Source organism: Pseudophryne corroboree (genome assembly GCF_028390025.1).
Source record: "Pseudophryne corroboree isolate aPseCor3 chromosome 5 unlocalized genomic scaffold, aPseCor3.hap2 SUPER_5_unloc_2, whole genome shotgun sequence".
Taxonomy (NCBI): domain Eukaryota; kingdom Metazoa; phylum Chordata; class Amphibia; order Anura; family Myobatrachidae; genus Pseudophryne; species Pseudophryne corroboree.
The window spans coordinates 332,809-351,066 of NW_026967599.1; the positions used below are offsets into that span (position 1 = coordinate 332,809).

Sequence of the window (18,258 nt, forward strand, 5' to 3'; positions counted from 1 at the left end):
AAATATATTAACAGCAGCTATAAGGGAGTAACACTTATATAAGGTTATCCCTGTATATATATATATATAGCGCTGGGTGTGTGCTGGCAGACTCTCCCTCTGTCTCTCCAAAGGGCTAAGTGGGGTCCTGTCCTCTATCAGAGCATTCCCGGTGTGTGTGCTGTGTGTCGGTACGCGTGTGTCGACATGTATGAGGAGGAAAATTATGTGGAGGCGGAGCAGTTGCCTGCGTTGGTGATGTCACCCCCTAGGGAGTCGACACCTGACTGGATGATTGTATTTAAACAATTAAGTGATAATGTCAGCAATTTGCAAAAAACTGTTGACGACATGAGACAGCCGGCAAATCAATTAGTGCCTGTCCAGGCGTCTCAAACACCGTCAGGGGCGCTAAAACGCCCGTTACCTCAGTGGGTCGACACAGACCCTGACACAGATACTGAGTCTAGTGTCGACGGTGACGAGACAAACGTAATGTCCAGTAGGGCCACACGTTACATGATCACGGCAATGAAAGAGGCATTGAACCTTTCTGACACTACAAGTACCACAAAGAAGGGTATTATGTGGGGTGAGAAAAAACTACCAATATTTTTTCCTGAGTCAGAGGAAATAAATGAGATGTGTGAAAAAGCGTGGGTTTCCCCCGATAAAAAAACAGCTAATTTCTAAAAAATTATTAGCATTATATCCTTTCCCGCCAGAGGTTAGGGCGCGTTGGGAAACACCCCCTAGGGTAGATAGGGCGCTCACACGTTTATCAAAACAAGTAGCGTTACCGTCTCCTGATACGGCTACCCTCAAAGAACCAGCTGATAGAAGGCTGGAAAATATCCTAAAAAGTATATACACACATACTGGTGTTATACTGCGACCAGCAATCGCCTCAGCCTGGATGTGCAGAGCTGGGGTGGCTTGGTCGGATTCCCTGACCGAGAATATTGATACCCTGGATAGGGACAATATTTTGTTAACTATAGAACATTTAAAGGATGCATTACTATATATGCGTGATGCACAGAGGGATATTTGCACCCTGGCATCAAGAGTAAGTGCTATGTCCATCTCTGCCAGAAGAGCGTTATGGACGCGACAGTGGTCAGGGGATGCGGATTCCAAACGGCACATGGAAGTATTGCCGTATAAAGGGGAGGAGTTATTTGGGGCTGGTCTATCGGACCTGGTGGCCACGGCAACGGCTGGAAAATCCACCTTTTTACCCCAGGTCACTCCACATCAGCAGAAAAAGACACCGTCTTTTCAAACTCAGTCCTTTCGTTCCCATAAGTACAAGCGAGCAAAAGGCCATTCTTTTCTGCCCCGGGGCAGAGGAAGAGGAAAAAGACTGCACCATGCAGCCGCTTCACAGGAGCAGAAGCCCTCCCCTGCTTCTGCCAAGTCTTCAGCATGACGCTGGGGCTTTACAAGCAGACTCAGATATGGTGGGGGCCCGTCTCAAGAATTTCAACGCGCAGTGGGCTCACTCGCAGGTAGACCCCTGGATCCTGCAGATAATATCTCAGGGGTACAGGTTGGAATTAGAGACGGATCCTCCTCATCGTTTCCTGAAGTCTGCCTTACCAACCGTCTCTTCCGAAAGGGAGAGGGTGTTGGAAGCCATTCACAAGCTGTACGCTCAGCAGGTGATAGTCAAAGTACCCCTATTACAACAAGGAAAGGGGTATTATTCCACTCTATTTGTGGTACCGAAGCCGGATGGCTCGGTAAGGCCTATTCTAAATCTGAAGTCCTTGAACCTCTACATAAAAAAGTTCAAGTTCAAGATGGAGTCACTCAGAGCAGTGATAGCAAACCTGGAAGAAGGGGACTATATGGTGTCTCTGGACATCAAAGATGCTTATCTCCACGTCCCGATATACCCTTCTCACCAAGGGTACCTCAGGTTTGTAGTACAAAACTGTCATTATCAGTTTCAGACGCTGCCGTTTGGATTGTCCACGGCACCTCGGGTCTTTACCAAGGTAATGGCCGAAATGATGATTCTTCTACGAAGAAAAGGCATTTTAATTATCCCTTACTTGGACGATCTCCTGATAAGGGCAAGATCCAGGGAACAGTTAGAAGTCGGAGTAGCACTATCTCAGGTAGTGTTACGTCAGCACGGGTGGATTCTAAATATTCCAAAATCGCAGCTGATTCCAACGACACGTCTACTGTTCCTAGGAATGATTCTGGACACAGTCCAGAAGAAGGTGTTTCTCCCGGAGGAGAAGGCCAGGGAGTTATCCGAGCTAGTCAGGAACCTCCTAAAACCAGGACAGGTCTCAGTGCATCAGTGCACGAGGGTCCTGGGGAAAATGGTGGCTTCTTACGAAGCGATTCCATTCGGAAGATTCCATGCAAGAACATTTCAGTGGGATCTACTGGACAAATAGTCCGGATCGCATCTGCAGATGCATCAGCGGATAACCCTGTCGCCAAGGACAAGGGTGTCTCTCCTGTGGTGGCTGCAGAGTGCTCATCTACTAGAGGGCCGCAGATTTGGCATTCAGGATTGGATCCTGGTAACCACGGATGCCAGCCTGAGAGGCTGGGGAGCAGTCACACAGGGAAGAAATTTCCAGGGCCTGTGGTCAAGCTTGGAAACGTCTCTTCATATAAACATTCTGGAACTAAGGGCCATTTACAATGCCCTAAGTCAAGCAAAACCTCTGCTTCAGGGTCAGGCGGTGTTGATCCAATCGGACAACATCACGTCAGTCGCCCACGTAAACAGACAGGGCGGCACGAGAAGCAGGAGGGCAATGGCAGAAGCTGCAAGGATTCTTCGCTGGGCGGAAAATCATGTGATAGCACTGTCAGCAGTATTCATTCCGGGAGTGGACAACTGGGAAGCAGACTTCCTCAGCAGACACGACCTTCACCCGGGAGAGTGGGGACTTCACCCAGAAGTCTTCCACCTGATTGTAAACCGTTGGGAAAAACCAAAGGTGGACATGATGGCGTCACGTCTAAACAAAAAACTGGACAGATATTGCGCCAGGTCAAGGGACCCTCAGGCAATAGCAGTGGACGCTCTGGTAACGCCGTGGGTGTACCAGTCAGTGTATGTGTTCCCTCCTCTGCCTCTCATACCAAAAGTACTGAGAATCATAAGAAGGAGAGGAGTAAGAACTATACTCGTGGTTCCGGATTGGCCAAGACGGACTTGGTACCCGGAACTTCAAGAGATGCTCACGGACGAACCGTGGCCTCTACCTCTAAGAAAGGACCTGCTACTGCAGGGGCCTTGTCTGTTCCAGGACTTACCGCGGCTGCGTTTGACGGCATGGCGGTTGAACGCCGGATCCTGAGGGAAAAAGGCATTCCAGAAGAAGTCATCCCTACTCTGGTCAAAGCCAGGAAGGACGTAACCGCAAAACATTATCACCGCATTTGGCGTAAATATGTTGCGTGGTGTGAGGCCAAGAAGGCCCCTACAGAGGAATTTCAACTGGGTCGTTTCCTTCATTTCCTGCAAACAGGACTGTCTATGGGCCTAAAATTAGGGTCCATTAAGGTTCAAATTTCGGCCCTGTCGATTTTCTTCCAGAAAGAACTGGCTTCAGTACCTGAAGTTCAGACATTTGTAAAAGGGGTGCTGCACATACAGCCTCCTTTTGTGCCTCCAGTGGCACCTTGGGATCTCAATGTGGTGTTGAGTTTTCTAAAGTCACATTGGTTTGAACCACTTTCCACTGTGGACTTAAAATATCTCACATGGAAGGTGTCGATGCTGTTAGCCTTGGCTTCAGCCAGGCGTGTGTCAGAATTGGCGGCTTTATCATATAAAAGCCCTTACTTAATTTTTCATTCTGACAGGGCGGAATTGAGGACTCGTCCTCAATTTCTACCTAAGGTGGTTTCTGCATTTCACATGAACCAACCTATTGTGGTACCTGCGGCTACCAGGGACTTAGAGGACTCTAAGTTGCTTGACGTTGTCAGGGCCTTGAAAATATATGTTTCCAGGACGGCTGGAGTCAGAAAATCTGACTCGCTGTTTATCCTGTATGCACCCAACAAGCTGGGTGCTCCTGCTTCTAAGCAGACGATTGCTCGTTGGATTTGTAGTAAAATTCAGCTTGCACATTCTGTGGCAGGATTGCCACAGCCAAAATCAGTAAAAGCCCATTCCACAAGGAAAGTGGGCTCATCTTGGGCGGCTGCCCGAGGGGTCTCGGCTTTACAACTTTGCCGAGCAGCTACTTGGTCAGGGGCAAACACGTTTGCTAAATTCTACAAATTTGATACCCTGGCTGAGGAGGACCTGGAGTTCTCTCATTCGGTGCTGCAGAGTCATCCGCACTCTCCCGCCCGTTTGGGAGCTTTGGTATAATCCCCATGGTCCTTACGGAGTCCCAGCATCCACTAGGACGTCAGAGAAAATAAGATTTTACTTACCGATAAATCTATTTCTCGTAGTCCGTAGTGGATGCTGGGCGCCCATCCCTAGTGCGGATTGTCTGCAATACTTGTATATAGTTATTGTTACAAAGATTCGGGTTATTATTGTTGTGAGCCATCTTTTCAGAGGCTCCTTTGCGTTTATCATACTGTTAACTGGGTTCAGATCACAAGTTGTACGGTGTGATTGGTGTGGCTGGTATGAGTCTTACCCGGGATTCAATATCCTTCCTTATTATGTACGCTCGTCCGGGCACAGTATCCTAACTGAGGCTTGGAGGAGGGTCATAGGGGGAGGAGCCAGTGCACACCACCTGATCCTTAAGCTTTTATTTTGTGCCCTGTCTCCTGCGGAGCCGCTATTCCCCATGGTCCTTACGGAGTCCCAGCATCCACTACGGACTACGAGAAATAGATTTATCGGTAAGTAAAATCTTATTTTTTATTTGGTTAAGTAATGTTATTCAGCCGTTGCTGAGTTTGCAAGCTGGTTAGCTTGGTTTGCCTTGTATGTGTGAGCTGGTGTGAATCTCACCACTATCTGTGTATAATCCTTCTCTCGAAGTTGTCTGTCTCCTCGGGCACAGTTTCTAGACTGAGTCTGGTAGGAGGGGCATAGAGGGAGGAGCCAGCCCACCCTCTCAAAGTCTTAAAGTGCCCATGGCTCCTGGTGGACCCGTCTATACCCCATGGTACTAATATGGACCCCAGCATCCTCTACGGACTACTAGAAAAGGATTTACCGGTAAGTTATTAAAATCTTATTATAGCGCACACATATTCCGCAGCGCTGTACAGAGAATATTTGGCCAGTCACATCAGTCCCTGCCCCAGTGGAGCTTACACTCTATATTCCCTATCACATGTACACACATTCACACTAGGGGTAATTTGTGTTAGGAGACAAGTAACCTACCAGTATATATTTGGATTGTGGGAGGAAACCGGAGTACCCGGAGGAAACCCACGCAAGTACGGGGAGAGCATACAAACTCCACACAGTTAGGGCCGTGGTGGGAATTGAACCCATGACCTCAGTGCTGTGATGCAGTAATGCTAACCACTACACCATCCGTGCTGCCCCATATAAATAATAGATGCTGAGTTATGTGAAACGCCAGCTGACACGTGACATAAACTTGGCTTGAGATGAAGTAATAATAGACCTGCTGTATGTGTGATGGCGACAGGCGTCGCTTCCAGTTATTTTTGATCCAGAATTATATTTGGGCTACTGGGGCAGTGCTTGGTTGTGCACCCCATTAGATTGATGTGACTGCTTATGGGCATGTGATACATATTGCATATCAGGCCAGCCAGATTGCGGAAGGTCTTGGTGGCTGTATGATCCGGTCACACTGCGGCGTTGGCCTGGGGTCAGCGGGATGTGCGAGTGTAGGAAGAACATATGTAACATTGAGTGTACTGTATAGAGTGGAGGTAATGGGTTAGAATAGCGTATGTGGGTTATGTTGGTGTCTTTGGGACATGAGAAGTTGCCTGAGGAGTTATCAGGGATTGCTGGAAGGGTTGGAGACTAGAGGAAAGTCTTGTGCGTGGGAAGGAATTTCACAGTGTGTGCAGCCTGAATACAGCCCTGTGACTGGGAGCAGGTGATGAGTGTGGGTGAGAGACGCAGATCTTGTGCAGAGGGGGCGAGCGGATAAGGCCTTGGAGGGGAATCAACCCTAAGACCTCATTGCTGTTAGTCAGTAATGCTAACCATTACGCCACCCGCGCTATACAGATAGAGGGTTCCACTGTATGTAAGCAGATTGTGGTGCTCACCTTCTGTATATCCCTATGCTCAGCACCCTCTTTGTTTTCCAGGAAAGGAAGCGTGGCCTGTGAGCGGGAGAGTCTGAGGGCTCCTGCCGGGAGGCGCAGGCTGTCCAGGAAGAAGAAGAAGACGACGAAGAAGAAATCTCTTCGCCCACAGAAGGAAACCCAGCGGAAATCTGACTCTGCCTCCAGTTCTTGCTGGGATGGAAAAGAAAATGGTGCTGCTTCTGAGAGGTGAGGATGGGGCTCGGTAGTCTGCTGTAGTTACCGCAGTGTGCGCCCGTGAGATGACCCGGCTCAGCGCAGGGGAGGTCCTGATGCGGAATATGGAGCACGCTTACACTGAGGCGTGACACGTCACCTGAGGGAAAATGGCGGTGCACAGTAACAGCGAAGAGCTGACAATCAGAACAATTATAATAATCTCTGCAATTAAACATGGGGTTAAACTGAGGTTCATAGCATAATGTTTGGCCAAAAATATGGACACACCCACCACTTTATTTTGGACCTTTTCATACCTTACGATCCACATGGACTACGATTGGAAATGGTAACCTGTGCCGAGCGAGGCGAGCCATGCGAGGGGACGCGGGCACTAATTGGGGTTCCCAGTCACTTGACGGCGAAAACGACACAAAAAACACATGTCGACATTTTCTCATGGCAACCTAATGGTAGTGTCGACATATTTCTAGTGTCGATCTATACCCTGTCGACCAATGGGTGTCGACCTAAAGGGTGCCGACCCTGAGTCACATACCCAAGATAACACTCGTATTTTGAAAAGTCACACTTGTATTTTTATATAATAAGTGTGTGTGTGTGTGTCACTGTATATCTGTGTGTGCGTGCCTGAGATTGTATATCTGTGTGTGCGTGTCTGACACTGTATATGTGTGTGTGCGTGTCTGACACTTTATCTGTGTGTGTGCGTGCGTGTCTGACACTGTATATCTGTGTGTGCGCGTGTCTGACACTGTATATCTGTGTGTGTGCGCGTGTCTGACACTGTATATCTGTGTGTGTGCGCGTGTCTGACACTGTATATCTGTGTGTGTGCGTGTCTGACACTGTATATCTGTGTGTGTGCGTGTCTGACACTGTATATCTGTGTGTGTGCGTGTCTGACACTATATCTGTGTGTGTGCGTGTCTGACACTGTATATCTGTGTGTGTGACATTGTATATCTGTGTGTGTGTGACACTGTATATCTGTGTGTGTGTGACACTGTGTGTGTGCGTGTCTGACACTATATCTGTGTGTGCGTGTCTGACACTATATCTGTGTGTGTGTGTGACACTGTATATCTGTGTGTGCGCGTGTCTGACACTGTATATGTGTGTGCGTGTCTGACACTATATCTGTGTGTGTGACACTGTATATCTGTGTGTGTGTGACACTGTATATCTGTGTGTGTGTGACACTGTATATCTGTGTGTGTGACACTGTATATCTGTGTGTGTGACACTGTATATCTGTGTGTTTGACACTGTATATCTGTGTGTGTGACACTGTATATCTGTGTGTGTGACACTGTATATCTGTGTGTGTGACACTGTATATCTGTGTGTGTGACACTGTATATCTGTGTGTGTGACACTGTATATCTGTGTGTGTGACACTGTATATCTGTGTGTGTGACACTGTATAAGTGTGCGTGTGTGACACTGTATATCTGTGTGTGCGTGTGTGACACTGTATACAGAGTATGACAGAACTTCTTTGGCAATACTAGAAACACACTGTGTATGCTGATCTTTACACGGATATACATATATCATGCCGTGTACCATGTAAGGACGTATTCTCCTCTTCTGCTTTCTGCAGGAACTCCACGTCTTCATTCACTTTCTCTACACCTTTTAGAAGGTTTGTGACCATACGGCGTAAAGCGCCGGTCCCAGGCGTGACGATGAAGCCCAAAAGGGAGGCGGTAAGTAAGGCTGGGGGGGGTTCTGCCTTTCTGCTGTGAATGCAAACTTGTTATTAATCACTAAAGTGAGATACACCTCTATGACGCTGACGCATGATAAGGATACACCTCTATGACGCTGACGCATAAGGATACACCTGTATGACGCTGACACATGATAAGGATACACCTGTATGATGCTGACACATAAGGATACACCTGTATGACGCTGACACATAAGGATACATCTGTATGACGCTGACACATGATAAGGATACACCTGTATGACGCTGACACATGATAAGGATACACCTGTATGACGCTGACACATGATAAGGATACACCTGTATGACGCTGACACATAAGGATACACCTGTATGACGCTGACACATGATAAGGACACACCTGTATGAAGCTGACACATGATAAGGATACACCTGTATGACGCTGACACATAAGGATACACCTGTATGAAGCTGACACATGATAAGGATACACCTGTATGACGCTGACACATAAGGATACATCTGTATGACGCTGACGCATGATAAGGATACACCTGTATGACGCTGACACATGACAAAGGATACACCTGTATGACGCTGATACATGATAAGGATACACCTGTATGACGCTGACACATAAGGATACACCTGTATGAAGCTGACACATGATAAGGATACACCTGTATGACGCTGACACATGATAAGGATACACCTGTATGACGCTGACACATAAGGATACACCTGTATGAAGCTGATACATGATAAGGATACATCTGTATGACGCTGACACATAATGACACACCTGTATGACGCTGACACATGATAAGGACACACCTGTATGAAGCTGACGCATGATAAGGATACACCTGTATGACGCTGACACATGATAAGGATACACCTGTATGATGCTGAGACATGATAAGGATACATCTGTATGACGCTGACACATAAGGATACACCTGTATGACGCTGAGACATGATAAGGATACATCTGTATGACGCTGACACATGATAAGGATACACCTGTATGACGCTGACACATAAGGATACACCTGTATGACGCTGAGACATGATAAGGATACATCTGTATGACGCTGAGACATGATAAGGATACATCTGTATGACGCTGACACATGATAAGGATACACCTGTATGACGCTGACACATCTGTATGACGCTGACACATGATAAGGATACACCTGTATGACGCTGAGACATGATAAGGATACATCTGTATGACGCTGACACATAAGGATACACCTGTATGACGCTGACACATGATAAGGATACACCTGTATGACACTGAGACATGATAAGGATACATCTGTATGACGCTGACACATGATAAGGATACACCTGTATGACGCTGACACATGATAAGGATACACCTGTATGACGCTGAGACATAAGGATACACCTGTATGACGCTGACACATAAGGATACACCTGTATGACGCTGACACATGATAAGGATACACCTGTATGACGCTGACACATGATAAGGATACATCTGTATGACGCTGACACATGACAAAGGATACACGTGTATGACGCTGACACATGATAAGGATACACCTGTATGACGCTGAGACATAAGGATACATCTGTATGACGCTGACACATGATAAGGATACACCTGTATGACGCTGACACATAAGGATACACCTGTATGACGCTGACACATGATAAGGATACACCTGTATGACGCTGACACATGATAAGGACACACCTGTATGAAGCTGACGCATAAGGATACACCTGTATGACGCTGACACATGATAAGGATACACCTGTATGACGCTGACACATAAGGATACACCTGTATGACGCTGAGACATGATAAGGATACATCTGTATGATGCTGACACATGATAAGGATACACCTGTATAACGCTGAGACATGATAAGGATACACCTGTATGACGCTGACTCATAAGGATACACCTGTATGACGCTGACTCATAAGGATACACCTGTATGACGCTGACACATAAGGATACACCTGTATGACGCTGACACATAAGGATACACCTGTATGACGCTGACACATGATAAGGATACATCTGTATGACGCTGACACATGACAAAGGATACACCTGTATGACGCTGACACATGATAAGGATACACCTGTATGACGCTGACACATGATAAGGATACACCTGTATGACGCTGACACATAAGGATACACCTGTATGACGCTGACACATAAGGATACACCTGTATGACGCTGAGACATGATAAGGATACATCTGTATGACGCTGACACATGATAAGGATACACCTGTATGACGCTGACACATCTGTATGACGCTGACACATGATAAGGATACACCTGTATGACGCTGAGACATGATAAGGATACATCTGTATGACGCTGACACATAAGGATACACCTGTATGACGCTGACACATGATAAGGATACACCTGTATGACGCTGAGACATGATAAGGATACATCTGTATGACGCTGACACATGATAAGGATACACCTGTATGACGCTGACACATGATAAGGATACACCTGTATGACGCTGAGACATAAGGATACACCTGTATGACGCTGACACATAAGGATACACCTGTATGACGCTGACACATGATAAGGATACACCTGTATGACGCTGACACATGATAAGGATACATCTGTATGACGCTGACACATGACAAAGGATACACGTGTATGACGCTGACACATGATAAGGATACACCTGTATGACGCTGAGACATAAGGATACATCTGTATGACGCTGACACATGATAAGGATACACCTGTATGACGCTGACACATAAGGATACACCTGTATGAAGCTGACACATGATAAGGATACACCTGTATGACGCTGACACATAAGGACACACCTGTATGAAGCTGACGCATAAGGATACACCTGTATGACGCTGACACATGATAAGGATACACCTGTATGACGCTGACACATGATAAGGATACATCTGTATGACGCTGACACATGACAAAGGATACACGTGTATGACGCTGACACATGATAAGGATACACCTGTATGACGCTGAGACATAAGGATACATCTGTATGACGCTGACACATGATAAGGATACACCTGTATGACGCTGACACATAAGGATACACCTGTATGAAGCTGACACATGATAAGGATACACCTGTATGACGCTGACACATGATAAGGACACACCTGTATGAAGCTGACGCATAAGGATACACCTGTATGACGCTGACACATGATAAGGATACACCTGTATGACGCTGACACATAAGGATACACCTGTATGACGCTGAGACATAAGGATACATCTGTATGATGCTGACACATGATGAGGTTACATCTGTATGACGCTGACACATGATGAGGTTACATCTGTATGACGCTGACACATGATGAGGTTACATCTGTATGACGCTGACACATGATGAGGCTACATCTGTATGACGTTGACACATGATGAGGTTACATCTGTATGACGCTGACACATGATGAGGCTACATCTGTATGACGCTGACACATGATGAGGTTACATCTGTATGACGCTGACACATGATGAGGATACATCTGTATGACGCTGACACCTGATGAGGTTACATCTGTATGACGCTGACACATGATGAGGTTACATCTGTATGACGCTGACACATGATGAGGTTACATCTGTATGACGCTCACACATGATGAGGTTACATCTGTGTGACGCTGACACATGATGAGGTTACATCTGTGTGACGCTGACACATGATGAGGTTACATCTGTATGACGCTGACACATGATGAAGTTACATCTGTATGACGCTGACACATGATGAGGTTACACCTGTATGACGCTGACACATGATGAGGATACACCTGTATGACGCTGACACCTGATGAGGTTACATCTGTATGACGCTGACACATGATGAGGTTACATCTGTATGACGCTGACACATGATGAGGTTACATCTGTATGACGCTGACACATGATGAGGTTACATCTGTGTGACGCTGACACATGATGAGGTTACATCTGTGTGACGCTGACACATGATGAGGTTACATCTGTATGACGCTGACACATGATGAGGTTACATCTGTATGACGCTGACACATGATGAGGTTACATCTGTATGACGCTGACACAGGATGAGGTTACATCTGTATGACGCTGACACAGGATGAGGTTACATCTGTATGACGCTGACACATGATGAGGATACATCTGTATGACGCTGACACATGATGAGGTTACATCTGTGTGACGCTGACACATGATGAGGTTACATCTGTGTGACGCTGACACATGATGAGGTTACACCTGTATGACGCTGACACATGATGAGGTTACACCTGTATGACGCTGACACATGATGAGGTTACACCTGTATGACGCTGACACATGATGAGGTTACATCTGTATGACGCTGACACATGAGGTTACATCTGTATGACGCTGACACATGATGAGGTTACATCTGTATGACGCTGACACATGATGAGGTTACATCTGTATGACGCTGACACATGATGAGGTTACACCTGTATGACGCTGACACATGATGAGGTTACATCTGTATGACGCTGACACATGATGAGGTTACATCTGTGTGACGCTGACACATGATGAGGTTACATCTGTATGATGCTGACACAGGATGAGGTTACATCTGTATGACGCTGACACATGATGAGGTTACATCTGTATGACGCTGACACATAAGGATACACCTGTATGACGCTGACACATGATGAGGTTACACCTGTATGACGCTGACACATGATGAGGTTACATCTGTATGACGCTGACACATGATGAGGTTACATCTGTATGACGCTGACACATGATGAGGTTACATCTGTATGACGCTGACACATGATGAGGTTACATCTGTATGACGCTGACACATGATGAGGTTACACCTGTATGACGCTGACACATGATGAGGTTACACCTGTGTGACGCTGACACATGATGAGGTTACATCTGTGTGACGCTGACACATGATGAGGTTACATCTGTGTGACGCTGACACATGATGAGGTTACATCTGTGTGACGCTGACACATGATGAGGTTACATCTATATGACGCTGACACATGATGAGGTTACATCTGTGTGACGCTGACACATGATGAGGTTACATCTGTATGACGCTGACACAGGATGAGGATACATCTGTATGACGCTGACACAGGATGAGGTTACATCTGTATGACGCTGACACATGATGAGGTTACATCTGTATGACGCTGACACATGATGAGGTTACATCTGTATGACGCTGACACAGGATGAGGCTACACCTGTATGACGCTGACACAGGATGAGGCTACACCTGTATGACGCTGACACATGATGAGGTTACATCTGTATGACGCTGACACATGAGGTTACATCTGTATGACGCTGACACATGATGAGGTTACACCTGTATGACGCTGACACATGATGAATTGAACTGTATAGGGTGAGTGGAGAGTAGCTGAAGGAAGGTGATGGAGATGAATGACTGTATTTCTCTATCGTCCTAGTGGATGCTGGGGTTCCTGAAAGGACCATGGGGAATAGCGGCTCCGCAGGAGACAGGGCACAAAAAGTAAAGCTTTTCCAGATCAGGTGGTGTGCACTGGCTCCTCCCCCTATGACCCTCCTCCAGACTCCAGTTAGATTTTTGTGCCCGGCCGAGAAGGGTGCAATTCTAGGTGGCTCTCATAAAGAGCTGCTTAGAGAAAGTTTAGCTTAGGTTTTTTATTTTACAGTGATTCCTGCTGGCAACAGGATCACTGCAACGAGGGACAGAGGGGAGAAGAAGTGAACTCACCTGCGTGCAGGATGGATTGGCTTCTTGGCTACTGGACATTAGCTCCAGAGGGACGATCACAGGTACAGCCTGGATGGTCACCGGAGCCGCGCCGCCGGCCCCCTTGCAGATGCTGAAGTAAGAAGAGGTCCAGAATCGGCGGCTGAAGACTCCTGCAGTCTTCTAAAGGTAGCGCACAGCACTGCAGCTGTGCGCCATTTTCCTCTCAGCACACTTCACACGCAGTCACTGAGGGTGCAGGGCGCTGGGGGGGGGCGCCCTGGGAGGCAAATGTAAACCTATATAAAGGCTAAAAATACCTCACATATAGCCCCCAGAGGCTATATGGAGATATTTAACCCCTGCCTGGATTCACAAAATAGCGGGAGACGAGCCCGCCGGAAAAGGGGCGGGGCCTATCTCCTCAGCACACGGCGCCATTTCCTCTCACAGCTCCGCTGGTCAGGACGGCTCCCAGGTCTCTCCCCTGCACTGCACTACAGAAACAGGGTAAAACAGAGAGGGGGGGCAAATTTAATGGCAATATTTTGATATATATAAAGCAGCTATAAGGGAGCACTTATTATAAGGCTATCCCTGTCATATATAGCGCTTTTTTGGTGTGTGCTGGCAGACTCTCCCTCTGTCTCCCCAAAGGGCTAGTGGGTCCTGTCTTCGTGTAGAGCATTCCCTGTGTGTCTGCTGTGTGTCGGTACGTGTGTGTCGACATGTATGAGGACGATATTGGTGTGGAGGCGGAGCAATTGCCAAATATGGGGATGTCACCTCCTAGGGGGTCGACACCAGAATGGATGCCTTTATTTGTGGAATTACGGGATAGCGTCAACTCGCTTAAGCAGTCGTTTGACGACATGAGGCGGCCGGACAATCAATTAGTGCCTGTCCAGGCGCCTCAAACACCGTCAGGGGCTGTGAAACGCCCTTTGCCTCAGTCGGTCGACACAGACCCAGACACAGGCACTGATTCCAGTGGTGACGGTGACGAATCAACCGTATTTTCCAGTAGGGCCACACGTTATATGATTTTGGCAATGAAGGAGGCGTTACATTTAGCTGATACTACAGGTACCACTAAACAGGGTATTATGTGGGGTGTGAAAAAACTACCTATAGTTTTTCCTGAATCAGAAGAATTAAATGACGTGTGTGATGAAGCGTGGGTTGCCCCTGATAAAAAGCTGATAATTTCAAAGAAATTATTGGCATTATACCCTTTCCCGCCAGAGGTTAGGGAGCGCTGGGAAACACCTCCTAGGGTGGACAAGGCGCTAACACGCTTATCTAAACAAGTGGCGTTACCCTCTCCTGAGACGGCCGCACTTAAAGATCCATCAGATAGGAGGATGGAAAATATCCAAAAAAGTATATACACACATGCAGGTGTTATACTACGACCAGCTATAGCGACAGCCTGGATGTGCAGTGCTGGGGTAGTTTGGTCAGAGTCCCTGATTGAAAATATTGATACCCTGGACAGGGACAATATTTTACTGTCGTTAGAACAAATAAAGGATGCATTTCTTTATATGCGTGATGCACAGAGGGATATCTGCACACTGGCATCACGGGTAAGTGCTATGTCCATTTCGGCCAGAAGAGCTTTATGGACGCGACAGTGGACAGGCGATGCGGATTCAAAACTGCATATGGAAGTTTTGCCGTATAAAGGGGAGGAGTTATTTGGAGTCGGTCTATCAGATTTGGTGGCCACGGCTACAGCCGGGAAATCCACCTTTTTACCTCAAGCTACTCCCCAACAGAAAAAGGCACCGACTTTTCAACCGCAGCCCTTTCGTTCCTTTAAAAATAAGAGAGCAAAGGGCTATTCATATCTGCCACGAGGCAGAGGTCGAGGGAAGAGACAGCAACAGGCAGCTCCTTCCCAGGAACAGAAGCCCTCCCCGGCTTCTACAAAAGCCTCAGCATGACGCTGGGGCTTCTCAAGCGGACTCGGGGACGGTGGGCGGTCGTCTCAAAAATTACAGCGCGCAGTGGGCTCACTCGCAGGTAGATCCCTGGATCCTGCAGATAATATCTCAGGGGTACAGGTTGGAATTAGAGACAGATCCACCTCGCCGTTTCCTGAAGTCTGCTTTACCAACGTCCCCCTCCGAAAGGGAGACGGTTTTGGAAGCCATTCACAAGCTGTACTCTCAGCAGGTGATAGTCAAGGTACCTCTTCTACAACAAGGGAAGGGGTATTATTCCACTCTATTTGTGGTACCGAAGCCGGATGGCTCGGTAAGGCCTATTCTAAATCTGAAGTCCTTGAACCTGTACATAAAGAAGTTCAAGTTCAAGATGGAGTCACTCAGAGCAGTGATAGCGAACCTGGAAGAAGGGGACTTTATGGTATCCTTGGACATCAAGGATGCGTATCTCCACGTTCCAATTTACCCCTCACACCAGGGGTACCTCAGGTTCGTTGTACAAAACTGTCACTATCAGTTTCAGACGCTGCCGTTTGGTTTGTCCACGGCACCTCGGGTCTTTACAAAGGTAATGGCCGAGATGATGATTCTTCTTCGAAGAAAAGGCGTATTAATTATCCCATACTTGGACGATCTCCTAATAAGGGCAAGGTCCAGAGAACAGCTAGAGATGGGATTAGCACTATCTCAAGAGGTGCTAAAGCAGCACGGATGGATTCTGAATATTCCAAAATCCCAATTAATGCCGACAACTCGTCTGCTGTTCCTAGGGATGATTCTGGACACGGTTCAGAAAAAGGTTTTTCTTCCCGAGGAAAAAGCCAAGGAGTTATCCGACCTGGTCAGGAACCTCCTAAAACCAGGAAAGGTGTCTGTACATCAATGCACAAGAGTCCTGGGAAAAATGGTGGCTTCTTACGAAGCAATTCCATTCGGCAGATTCCATGCAAGAATTTTCCAAAGGGATCTGTTGGACAAATGGTCAGGGTCGCATCTTCAGATGCACCTGCGGATAACCCTGTCTCCAATGACAAGGGTATCTCTTCTGTGGTGGTTGCAGAGGGCTCATCTATTGGAGGGCCGCAGATTCGGCATACAGGATTGGATCCTGGTGACCACGGACGCCAGCCTGAGAGGCTGGGGAGCAGTCACACAAGGAAGAAACTTCCAGGGAGTGTGGTCGAGCCTGGAAAAGTCTCTTCACATAAACATTCTGGAACTAAGAGCAATCTACAATGCTCTAAGCCAGGCGGAACCTCTGCTTCAAGGAAGACCGGTGTTGATCCAGTCGGACAACATCACGGCAGTCGCCCATGTAAACAGACAGGGCGGCACAAGAAGCAGGAGTGCAATGGCAGAAGCTGCCAGGATCCTTCGCTGGGCGGAGAATCACGTGATAGCACTGTCAGCAGTGTTCATCCCGGGCGTGGACAACTGGGAAGCAGACTTCCTCAGCAGACACGATCTTCACCCGGGAGAGTGGGGACTTCATCCAGAAGTTTTCCACATGCTAATAAACCGTTGGGAAAGACCAATGGTGGACATGATGGCGTCTCGCCTCAACAAAAAACTGGACAGGTATTGCGCCAGGTCAAGAGATCCGCAGGCAATAGCTGTGGACGCGCTGGTAACACCTTGGGTGTACCAGTCGGTGTATGTGTTTCCTCCTCTGCCTCTCATACCAAAGGTATTGAGAATCATACGGCAAAGCGGAGTAAGAACGATACTAGTGGCTCCGGATTGGCCAAGAAGGTCTTGGTACCCGGAACTTCAAGAGATGGTCACGGACGATCCGTGGCCTCTACCTCTGAGAAGGGACCTGCTTCAACAGGGTCCCTGCCTCTTTCAAGACTTACCGCGGCTGCGTTTGACGGCATGGCGGTTGAACGCCAGATCCTAAAAGGAAAAGGCATTCCAGAAGAAGTCATTCCTACCTTGATTAAGGCAAGAAAGGAAGTCACCGCGAAGCATTATCACCGCATTTGGCGGAAATATGTTGCGTGGTGCGAGGATCGGAGTGCTCCGACGGAGGAATTTCAACTGGGTCGTTTCCTACATTTCCTGCAATCAGGATTGTCTATGGGTCTCAAATTGGGATCTATTAAGGTTCAAATTTCGGCCCTGTCAATATTCTTCCAAAAAGAATTGGCCTCAGTCCCTGAGGTCCAGACTTTTGTCAAAGGAGTACTGCATATACAGCCTCCTGTGGTGCCTCCGGTGGCACCGTGGGATCTAAATGTAGTTTTAGATTTCCTCAAATCCCATTGGTTTGAACCACTAAAAAATGTGGATTTGAAATATCTCACATGGAAAGTGACTATGTTACTGGCCCTGGCTTCCGCCAGGAGAGTATCTGAACTGGCGGCTTTATCTTATAAAAGCCCTTATTTAATTTTCCATTCGGATAGGGCAGAGCTGCGGACGCGTCCG

General features: G+C 47.4%; 1 protein-coding gene across 2 annotated transcripts in view; it reads left to right on the plus strand.

Moving 5' to 3' along the window:
- HASPIN (histone H3 associated protein kinase) overlaps positions 1-18,258 on the plus strand; it is a 213,268-nt gene that overhangs the window by 83,719 nt on the left and 111,291 nt on the right. For both annotated transcript variants that reach the window (XM_063950398.1, XM_063950399.1), the window contains 2 exons: positions 6,238-6,423; positions 8,021-8,126. In XM_063950398.1, the coding sequence (XP_063806468.1) occupies positions 6,238-6,423; positions 8,021-8,126 (292 nt within the window). The remainder of the gene's footprint in view (positions 1-6,237; positions 6,424-8,020; positions 8,127-18,258) is intronic.